General features: G+C 38.0%; 1 protein-coding gene across 1 annotated transcript in view; it reads left to right on the forward strand.

The window, feature by feature from the left end:
* Window positions 1–7,056, forward strand: part of CCT6B (chaperonin containing TCP1 subunit 6B) — a 52,969-nt gene extending 45,913 nt beyond the window's left edge. The window contains exons 10-13 of the mRNA XM_007937321.2: window positions 1,492–1,625; window positions 2,895–2,997; window positions 6,455–6,527; window positions 6,984–7,056. Coding sequence (XP_007935512.1) covers window positions 1,492–1,625; window positions 2,895–2,997; window positions 6,455–6,527; window positions 6,984–7,056 — 383 coding nt within the window. The remainder of the gene's footprint in view (window positions 1–1,491; window positions 1,626–2,894; window positions 2,998–6,454; window positions 6,528–6,983) is intronic.
* Window positions 7,057–11,897: the final 4,841 nt, after the last annotated feature.

Here is an 11,897-nt window from a genome sequence, read left to right on the forward strand (position 1 = left end):
TTAGTCCAATTCTGTATCCTTCCCTTCAAGGCTCAGGGGTCCAAGATTATCTTCTGTGTCTGTGTTAATTGGTTTCCCTTTTCTTTGTTGAAGAGGGTCTTTGCAATCCTTCTGCCTAGTCCGCCATCTTGCCGGAACTCCCCGATATTACCTGTCTTATATTTGATATTGGTTATTAGTGTTTTCTTCTTCTTCCTTTTTTTGGGGGGGCAAGTCTAGCTATTACAGATTTTACTGATGTTCTCAAAAGAACCAACTTTTATTTTTATTGATTTTCTCTATTGTTTTTCTGTTTTTTCCTTCCTTGACTTCCACTCTGATCTTTTATTATTTCTTTTCTCCTGTTTACATTAGGTTTCATTTGCTCTTCCTTTTCCAGTTTCTTAAAGTAGAAGCTGAGGTCATTGATTTGAGACCTTTCTTCTTTTCTAATATAGGAGTTTAGTGATACAAATTTCCTTTTAAGTACCATTTTCATGGCATCTTACAAACTTTGATATATTGTGTTTTCACAAAGGAATGGGATCAGAGAGATTTTCAAAGGTATTAGTAATGTTATGTTTCTTAAGCTGGGTGGTTGGTACATGGGCATTTGTTTTATTGGTGTTCTTTATACCTTACAAATATTTATTGTAGTGATACTGCCTCGGAAACCCAAGGGAAGGTTGTTGTGAGTCGGGTCTGACTCTACGGCACATAACAACAACAACAACAACATTCAATATTTAACAAGGAACTTATTTTTAAAAGTAAGAATGAGAGATGAAGATGTGATCGCCTCTTTTGAGCAATTATATTGTGAAGTGAGGCAGAGAAACTGGATAATAATGAAAAAATGATATGGGATAAAAGGAGATAGTCTTTTTGTATTGTTTTATTTTAAAGATGAGTGATTCCAAAGTAAAGTTTCTGATTCAAAGGAGAGTCATATGCTCTATAGAACCATACCAGCAGGTGAAAAAGTCACAGCATGATGTGTTTATTTATTTAACCAGATTCTTGCCTTGGAATAATAATTTTTTTTCTCAGTTTGCAGTCTGGGTTCTCTTCCAGTATAGAAAACAAATACTTCATTGAGTCCCTAGAATTCCATACCAAAAACTGTGACTTAATTATCTTAGTCTAAAAAATTTTCAGATCAGATATTGCAATCAATTACTTGATACATTTAAGCCTTTTAAACAACATCATAAGGGAGTAAGATAAAGGTGAAAGCATATTTCTTCTTACTAGCCAGAGGATAAACAATGAAATAAAACTGTTTACAAGCCATTTGTGTATACTGTTAATAATTATTTAATGACATATAACTTCAGAATGCTTCAAAGACAACTGAGTAATCACTGAACTGTGCAACTTACTTGATTTCTGTCTATATTTAAAAACATTCTAGAGGTAGACAAGATAATGGAACACACTTGAATAACGACGTGCTTTTTCGTCTGTTTTTTCTGTATGGTTTGTCTGCGGAATCATTTTTCCCTCCAACAGGCTGTGTGGTTCCAGGGGCTGGTGCAGTTGAAGTGGCAATAGCTGAAGCTCTTATTACAGACAAGCACAGTGTGAAAGGAAGAGCTCGTCTTGGAGTCCAAGCTTTTGCTGACGCCTTACTCATTATTCCTAAGGTAAAACTATTCTGATGTCCAAAGGAACAACTGAGTAGACATAAAGGTTTTTGACTGCAAATTGCCCATATTATTCAACAGCAGAGCAGAAAGACAGGTACTTATTTGAAAATACAGTTTTTCTCTTACATATTTTACAGCAAAAACTTGGAAATTTTGGTGATAAAAGTTTAGAATGCTTACAGAAGCTCCATGAGATAGCTAGATTACTCCCTTGCTTCCTTCTTGAAGTATGCTTCTTGAGAGTAGCTCCAAAAATTTCCTTCAGAAATAGTTCATAATTAACTAATCATGGTGAAAAAGTTTAGAACTAAAAATTTCATTAGATTTTAAGATAGATCTTTATTTTGTTGGTGGTATCCAAAGTGTTGTGATTTTAAGTTGTGAAAGGTAAGGACTTCAGGCTGTTTAGCACTCCCATATGCTAGCTTGCATTTGTCATTGTCATTATAATTCCTATAGAAAGGAAGAGAAACCAGATATTTCCCATGTGGCAAGAGAGGAACAGAGAAATACAGTTCCTTTTTTCTTTGCTTAATCTGGTTGTGAACTACTTAGAAATACAGGAAAACTATTTCATATATGCTATTATCATGAATTAAAACATGACTCATAATGCTAGCTAAGGTTCCTGCTTGATAGTTGCTGTTCATATTATCCATGCTTTGTGGGATCTTTGTGAACCAGATTTCTTTTTTTCCTAAGGAGTGGTCCTGTAGTTGACACAATTTGGTAAGCATGATACACATTGGTGATACCTTTTTCCTCCTCACGTTTGGGACGACTTGGAATATGAACCTGGTTTGGAATGTAGATACCTCATCCCTGTTGCCCTAGATCACGGCTGTCCTCAAGGAGATGAGGGGCACAAAGGTGCTGCAAATATGCAAATGTCTAGGAACAACTGGGAGACATGTGGCTGGAGGGATCAGAGGAAAAAGAATACTATACTACTTTCCCAGTTTTATATTTAATCTTTTGCATGCAGGGAAATTAGTGCAGTTGGTTGGGGATGGGTCGCCTTAATGTCCTCTTTAGAATTAAGTGTAATGGGCATAAGATAAGTGATTATTTAAATATAAAAATTACTAGAAAGACAATAATTTGATTTAGATTAAGAATGAAATTCCTCAAAATAAGAATACCATGATTAGCATGTTATGGATGTGTTTTCACAAAACTAGTGAATAGTGCCTTATTTTCCATATTTGATATTGAAGTACATATGTGTAGGTATTCCAAAAAAATTTATTATTTTTATTTCTAAAGGTTCTTGCTCAGAATTCTGGTTATGACCTGCAGGAAACACTATTAAAAGTTCAGGCTGAGCATTCAGAATCAAAACAACTTGTTGGCATAGATTTGAATACAGGTAAGAAAGTAAAGAAAAATTGTTGTTGTTATGTGCCACTGAGTCGGACCGAGCCATAGCGACCCCTCCTTGGGTTTCCGAGGCAGTATCACTACTGAAGTAGATTGCCCCATCTTCCTTCTGTGGAGTGGCTGGTGGGTTTGAACCACCAGCCTTCTGGTTAGCAGTCAAGTGCCTTAGCCACTATGCTACCAGAGCTGCTTTATAAAGGAAGAGATTTTAATATAGTGACCCAGATTTTATAAGAGAATGAGGGTTTAGGTGACTTTTGATATTTAAATTTTAGTTGTCTTTGTTGTTGTTGTTGTTATTTGCTGTCGAGTTGGCCCGACTCATAGCGACCCCTCCTTGGGTTTCCGAGGCAGTGTCACTACAGAAGTAGGATTGCCCAACCTTCCTTCCGAGGAGTGGCTGGTGGGTTTGAACCGCCAGCCTTCTGGTTAGCAGTCAAGTGCCTTAGATGTCTTTAGTTTACTCTTAAACTTCTTAAAATATTTATTCACTTAAGAAATAGGTACTAAATGCTTATTTTACTCTTGGGATTCATCACAGAGCAAAACAGACAAAAATCCCTGTCCTTGTGAGTTTATGTTCTAGTGGGAAAAGACAAGCAGTAAATAATATGCTTAATATGAGCTGACCATTTACATTAGGTAGATACACTCCTTGGAAAGGTCTATCATGGGAGTATAGAAGGGCTGTGTATGCACAGGGAGGCAGCTCAGGGGGCAAGAGTGCATGGGAGGGAAGGACACAAGGAAGAGGTAACTATGGGGAGGAAGTGAGAGGGGAGCTGTTGGATTGTAGGAAATTGCCATTAATGTCATGAGAGAAAGATTTTGTGAGCTACTGTACGGAAAGTGAATATACTCTAAACTTTCATCCAAATCACAATAAAAAATATGCTTAATTAATAAGTACAATTAACATTTCAGAAAATAAGTCCTAGGGGAAAAAAAAGAGTAATATAAAGATGATCATGAATGCTAGCACAGAAAGGCAGGGGCATGGAGAAGGTTGTAATTTTGAATAGAAGTGTGACATGGTCTGGTTATGCTTAAAAGGATCACTCTGGCTACTCTGTGGAGAGGAGTCTACTGAGCATCTAGAAGGTTGGGGTTGCCATTAACTGACTTGGACGGTGGGGGGAGCAGGTTCTGACATGGGCTATCAGCATTTGGTTTAGGGAAAGTTAACTTTAAAGTGTCTATAGACTTCCAAGTGAAATAGGTAGCTGTATGAGTCTGGAGCTCAAGAAATATCTGAGCTAGAGATTCATTTTTTTTTTTTTTAATTTTTAAAATTTTTATTGTGATTTGGGTGAAAATTTACAGAGAAAATTCACTTTCCATACAACAGTTCACATACACTTTGTTTCATGGCATTGACTACAATTTACCCCAATGAAACAGCTCCCCTCTCGCTTCCTCCCGATAGTTACCTCTTCCCTGTGTCCATCCTTCCATGCGCTCCTGCCCCCTGAGCTGTCTCCCTGTGCATAAACAGCCCTTCTTTCTCCCATGATTATTCTCTCCAAGGAATGTATCTACCTCAGGTAAATGTTCAACTCATATGCCTGTCTTTTGTTTGGCTGGAAGCCACAAGTGTGGGTTCAGTTCCAGACCTGAAGGGCAGCTAGGGGCCATAGTCTCAATGGTTCACTCAGGCTCTATCAGACCACCAAACCTGATCCCCTTTATTATTATTATTTTTTTTTCCAAATGAATCTGAGTTTTGTTCCACATTGTTCTCCCTCTCTATCCAGGATCTCCTCCATAGATTCCTCTCTGAATGGTTGACAGTGGTAGCTGGGCACCACCTAGGTCTTCTGGTCTCATAGTCATATAGGCTGTGGATCCCATCGTATACCAGTTGCCAGGACTAATTGTTTCCATGAACCTTTGGTTTTCTTCATTCTTCTTTGCTCTGGACGAGGAGAGACCTATCTTTGCATCTAGATGGCTGCTTGCAAGCTTTTAAGATCCCTGTCGCTACTTGCCAAAGTAGGAAGTGGAACTATGTTTTGTGTAGTATGTTATGCCAATTGAGCTTGATGTCTCCTGCGACTATGGGCTTGAGCCCACCGGTTCAACTATTCAGTCCCTCTGGGTAGTTGGCTGTAATCAAGAAGTGACTACAACCTTGTCCCTTGTCAGTTGAGCTGGAGATTCTTAATAATAATTTCATCTAAGATGAATCTGTCATTCTAAGATGCAGCAATTTGTCTCTCTCTGTCTGGAGCAAAGAAGAGTGTAGAAAATCAAAGACTCAAGCAATTAATCCAAAGGACTAATGGACCACAGTAGCTACAGGCTCTACTGTCCTGAGACCAGAAGAACTAGATGGTGCTTAGCTACCATTACTGACTGCTCTGGTTGGGATTACAATGGAAAGTCTTAGACAGAGTGTGAGAAAAATGTAGAACAAAATTCAAAATCATGAAAAAGACTAGACTTACTGGCTTTTAGAGACTGGTGGAAACCCTGAGACTATGGCTCTTAGATAGTCTTCAAACTTAGAACTGACCGCACTCCCAGAGATCACCTTTTAGCCAAATAATGCTTTTGTTGTTGTTGTTATGTGCCGTCGAGTCAGCTCCGACCATAGCGACCCCTCCTGGGGTTTCCAAGGTGGTATCACTACGGAAGTAGATTGCCCCATCTTCCTTCCAAGGAGTGGCTGGTGGGTTTGAACCGCCAGCCTTCTGGTTAGCAGTCAAGTGCCTTAGGTGCTATGCTACCAAATAGATAGGCCTATAAAGTGAACCATGACACCCATGAGGAATGTGTTCCTCAGAAGAGTCAACCAGATGAGACCAAAAGGGCAGCATTTCCCCAAAAACAAAGTTCAGAAGGTAGGAAGGGGTGGGAAAGAGGGACTGATGGAAATGGGAAACTAGAGAGGAAGTTGGAAGAGTGCTGTTACATTGAGGGTATTGTAACTAACATCATAAAGCAAAATGTCTATAAATTGTTGAATGGAGAACTAATTTTCTCTGTAAACTTTCATCCAAACCATAATGATACTACTACTACTACTAATAAAGTCTCAGAGTGTAGATAATTTAAATACAAAAGAATAGTTAAGATCTCTTGAGGAGTGAGTATATATAGAGGAGAGAAGAGCCCAGAACTGGACCTCCAACATTAAGAACTTGGAGAAGAAGTAGATAGTTAGCAAAGTAGATAGAGGAGGAGCTACTAGTACAAAAGAATGAAAACCAGGAGTGTGTGGTATCCTGGAACACAGTTGAAGAAAGAATAGTTAGGAGGGTATGACAAGTGTTACTGATAAATGAGGTCTGAGAATTGACCATTGAATTTAACAACATGATGTCATTAGTGACCTTGACAATAATAATTTTGGTGGTGTAGTAAATATTATTAGACTATGCCAGCTAATATTAGTAGAATACATCAGGTTTGTAATATTCAAATAATTTGCTTTTACTTTGTAGGTGAACCAATGATAGCAGCAGATGCAGGAATTTGGGATAATTACTGTGTGAAAAAACAACTTCTTCACTCATGGTAAGCTTGTATTAATATGAAGAGGGAAAAAATAACTTCAGGGACATAATTGATACCATTAAATTTTTAAAAATTACTTTTGTCATCATACAGTGGAAAAATTGTAAAGTATATGAGAAGATGTATCTAGTTGTGAACATTAGCTTTTGTCATTTTACAGTCCCTTTTATATTTTAGTTCTATTATTGTAAGTTGTAGGAATGGTTAATCTCACTGCTTATTTAGTAGGAGTAGGGGGAGAAACTTTACCTGCATAGTGGAAAAATCAAGTGATGTGTTAAAAATGAGCTCAGTTTTGCTGGAATATAAAAATGAGCTTCTTACCTAATCAGTAAAGGAGTTGAAATTATACTACAGGAGGTGATATTTGTATTTATAAAATCTCACACTTGAAGAACAAAATATGCTTCAGAGTGAATTGGTAGGCGTTACTCACCTTATCATCTTTTTTCTCAGCACAGTGATTGCTACCAACATTCTCCTGGTTGATGAAATTATGCGAGCTGGGATGTCTTCTCTCAAAGGGTGATTGAGTTCAAAGTCAACTTCTCTTGGAAGCTGAGATTTAAGACATCTGGCATCCAACTACCATTATGTAGCCCAGGCTATTCTTAATTTTTATACAATAAATGCAGTTTGTATTTGTTGATCTTGGCAGTCTCAAAAATATTTTATCAAAGTATAAAGAGCACAAGAAATATTTTCATAGTAAAGGAATAATAATGGAAATTTTTTTACCCTAGAGTCTTAACTCCCCAACTCTTTATCTCATGCTACTGTGATTTCCATAAGATAGAATCTATTATAATTCATAGAGCTTTTAGACAATTTTTAATTAACAAAATATGGAGCACAGGTTTTAGAGCACCCAAGTCAATTTCCAATGTATAAGAAAGGTAGCGATATAGTAGGACTAAATGTTTTATTCTCTCTCAAAACTCCTTCAGTAACTACCTGTCACCACTCTTTTTCTCTCATACATATGGCATTACTTTATGACTATAGGAGCTTTGGTGGTACAGTTGTTAAGGCATTTGACTACTAAACAGAAGTTTGGTGGTCTGAATCCACCAGCTGCTCCATGGAAGAAAGATGAGGGAGTTTGCTTCTGTAAAGATTTGTAGCCTTGGAAACCCAACGGAGGTCACTATGAGTTGGAAATGACTTAGTGGCAGTGAGTTTGTGAGTATAGCTTTGGCTTGCGTTGATATATAATATCTGACTCAGTTTACTTTGTATATAGTTTATTACATTTTACCTAGCTCTGTTGTAGTCATTAATTTATGCTTCTGTGCTAGCTCTTCGACTAGAGGATGGTATAGACAGGTTCCATTTGGAAAGGGGGAGCTCTGGTGGTATAGTGCCTAAGGCATTTGACTGCTGACCAAAAGGCTGGCACTTCAGACCCACTAGCCACTCCTCGGAAAGAAGACTGGGCAATATACTTCTGTAGAAATACCATCTTGGAAACCAAGGAGGGGTCTTTATGAGTTGGGATCAACTATATGGCAAGAAAATTTAGGGAGCTCTCTCTTGTGGTGTAGTGCATAAGGCACTTGACTGCTAACCAGAGGGCTGGCGGTTCAAACCCACCAGCCGCTCCTCGGAAGGAAGATGGAGCAGTCTACTTCTGTAGTGATACAGCCTCAGAAACCCAAGGAGGGGTCGCTATGAGTTGGAGTCGACTCGGCGGCAGTGAGTTTGAGAGTTTTTTATTTGGAAAGGTGAGATTGTTGGCACTAACGCTAGAAAATAGTTTTGACCTTGGATGCATTAGTTCCTTATAGGTATTACAGCAATATATTTTTTTGTTCCAAGCTCTAGAATTAATCTATTATACTTTCTATTATTATTGTGATTAACTTCTTTCCATGGATGCCAGGTGATAAGAGATTAAAATACGGCAGTTACATTAATGGAGCTTCTACGTTTTAGTACATATAGGAGAGCATTCCTTTAACTACTTAATGCCTTAGTTGAGAGCCTACTATTTTATAGCGTATCACTTTTAGTTAATATGTTGTCAACATTGCTCCAAGCTAATCATACTTTTCTGGCTATATGACATTTCACTATATGGTTATATTATAGTTTATTTAACCAATTGTTTCCCTTTTTTGCCATTACAAACAAAGCTCCATTATTAATCTTTGTTCTTATTCTATAGGATTGAACAGGCATATCAGTCATATTGCCAGGGCTTTTTAGTGTAAAATGTTTAAATTATAAGATATTCCTAATATGCTCAAAAGTACAGAAAATAATATAATAAACACCCTTATATCCTCCAGCTAACTTTAGCAAATAGTAACATTTTACTATAATTGCTCAGATTTTCTTTAAAGAATAAAAAGGTATGCTGTGTTGTTGTCTGGTGCTGTTGAGTCAGTTCAGACTCATAGCAGCCCTGTGTACAGTAGAATGAAAATCTGCCTGGTCCTGTGCCGTCCTCACTGTCGCCATGCTTGAGCCTATTGTTGTAGCCACTGTCTCTGTCCATCTTGTTGGGGCTCTTCCTCTTTTGTGCTGACTTCTAACCCTCTACTTTACCAAGTATGGTATCCTTCTTCAGAGAATGGCCCTTCCTGATAACATGTCCAAAGTATGAGAGATGAAGTCTAGCCGTTCTCATTTTTTAAGGGGCATTCCAGCTCTACTCCTTCTAAGATAGATTTGTTAGTTCTTCTGGCAGTCCATGGTGCACTCACTATTCTTTGCAAACACTGTAACTCAAAGCCATCAATTCTTTTCTTGGTTTTCCTTATTCATTGTACAGCTTTCACATGTATATGAGATGGCTTGGATCAGGTGCGTCTTAGTCCTCAAAGTGACATCTTTGCTTTTTAACACTTTAAAGAGGTCTTTTGTGGCTGATTTGCCCAGTGCAATATGTCCTTTGACTCCTTGACGCTACTTCCATGGGCATTGATTATGGACCCAAGTAAAATGAAATTCTGGACAACTTCACTTTTTCTCCATTTATTGTGATGTTGCTTATTGGTCCAGTTATGAGGATTTTTGTTTTCTTTATGTTGAGGTGTAATCCATACTGAAGGCCGTGGTCTCTGATCTTCATCAGTAAGTGCTTCAAGTCCTCTCTGCTTTCAGCAAGCAGGTCAGTTAATGACTCTTCCATCAATCCTCATGCCGGACCCTTGATTATATAGTCCAGCTTCTTAGATTATTTGCTAAGCATATAGATTGAATCAGTGTGGTGAAAGGATACAATCCTGACACACTTTCTGATTTTAAACCGTGCATTATCCCTTTCTCTGTTTGAAAAACTGCCTCTTGGTCTATGTACAGGTCCCACGTGAGCACAATTAAGTGCTCTGGAATTCCCATTCTTTGCAATGTTATCCATAATTTATTATGATCCACACAATTGAATGCTTTTGCATAGCCAATAAAAGACAAACATCTTGTAGTCTCTGCTTTCAGCCAGCATCCATCTGACATTAACAAGGATATTCCTTGTTGCACATTCCCTTCTGATTCCAGCTTGAATTTCCGGCAGCTCCTTGTTGATGTACTGCTACGACTGTATAGGATATGATTAAAGTGCCACCTACTCCCATGCATTCCGTATGATATTTTTCTCATCCTTTCTCCCTAGAGGTAAAAGATTACCTTTCTCCCTAGAGGTAAAATCACACATATCATTCCCATGTAATTAAAAAAACAATGACTTTGAACACATCAGTATATACCTAAAAACTCACTGCCATCGAGTCGATTCAATTCATAGTGACCCCTCCTTGGGTTTCTGAGGCAGTATCACTATGGAAGTAGATTGCCCAGCCTTCCTTCCAAGGAGTTGCGGTTGGGTTTGAACCTCCAGCCTTCTGGTTAGCAGTCAAATGCCTTAGGCACTATGCCATCAGGGCTCCCTGAGTATGTACCTAGAACAATGTAATATATTCTTTTTGGGTTTTTAAAATGTACATTAGTATCATTCTCTAGATATACTTTCACTGTTCTTTTTTCCCACTTAACATTATGGTTTTGAAATTTATCCATTCATTAATTTTAGTTGTTACAGAGTATTGCAGTGTATTTCTGTATTATAATATATACATTGATAGGCCTTTAGTTTATTTCTAGGAGCTCTGGTGGCATAATGCCTAAGGCATTTGACTGCTAACCAGAAGGCTGGTGGTTCAAACCCACCAGCCACTCTTTGGAAGGAAGGTTAGACAATCTACTTCCATAGTGATATTGCCTTGGAAACCCGAGGAGGGGTCTCTATGAGTCAGGTCTGACTCCATGGCAGTGAGTTTCGTTTTGTTTTGTTTATTTCTAATTTTACAGTGCTTTAAACAACATTGCATTGAATTTCTTTGCACATTTCTCCTTAGGCACTTAGGTTGAGAGTTTTCCTAGGATTATACCTAGAAGTGGAATTGCTGGTGTTTAGGGCTTTTCATCTTTACATTTACTAAGTGATTATATGGGAGCTCTGGTAGCATAGTGCCTAAGGCACTTGACTGCTAACCAGAAGGCTGGCAGTTCCAACCCACCAACCACTCCTTGGAACAAAGGTTGGGCAATCTACTTCCATAGTGATACTGCCTTGGATACCCAAGGAGGGGTCACTATGAGTCGGGTCCAACTCGACAGCACATAACAACAACAATAAGTGATTATACCAATTTACATTCTCCTTTGCAGTGTGTATCAGTTACCATTTCCTTATGATCTTATCAAGTCTTGGTATTATTAAACTTTAAATTTTTGCCGATTTGAATGTTATAAAATGATATCTCAATAGAAATTACTTTGATTACTAGTAATATTGACCTTATTTACATATATCTATTGCCTTTTCTAAAGAGCTCTGGTAGTATAGTGGTTAAGGCATTTGGTTGCTAACTAAAAGATTGGTGGTTCAAATACACCAGCTGCTCTGTGGAAGAAAGATGAGGCAGTCTGTTTCGGTGAAGATTTATAGCTTTGAAAACCCAGTGGGAGTCGCTCTGAGTCAGAATTGACTTGATGACAATGAGTTTGGTTTGGTTTTTATTGCCTTTTCTAGCCACTCCTTGGAAGGAAGGTTGGGCAATCTACTTCCGTAGTGATACTGCCTTGGAAACCCATGGACTCACCACTATGAGTCAGATCTGACTTGACATCAGTGAGTTAGTTTTAGCTCTGTGAAATTGCTTGTTCATATTGTTCACCATTTTTTTCTATTGGTGTCTTTCAGTCTTTCTAATTGGTGATATACATATATATTATAATACTTATTCCTAGTTTGAGGCTTCTCTTTTCTTTTTATTAGGATTTGGGTGAAGATTTACAGAGTAAATTCACTTTTCATACAGCCGTTCACATATACTTTGTCTCATGTCATTGACCAAAATTTACAAT

This window comes from Orycteropus afer, unplaced genomic scaffold (assembly GCF_000298275.1).
Source record: "Orycteropus afer afer isolate SDZICR_OR568_19922 unplaced genomic scaffold, OryAfe1.0 scaffold00042, whole genome shotgun sequence".
NCBI classification, from domain to species: domain Eukaryota; kingdom Metazoa; phylum Chordata; class Mammalia; order Tubulidentata; family Orycteropodidae; genus Orycteropus; species Orycteropus afer.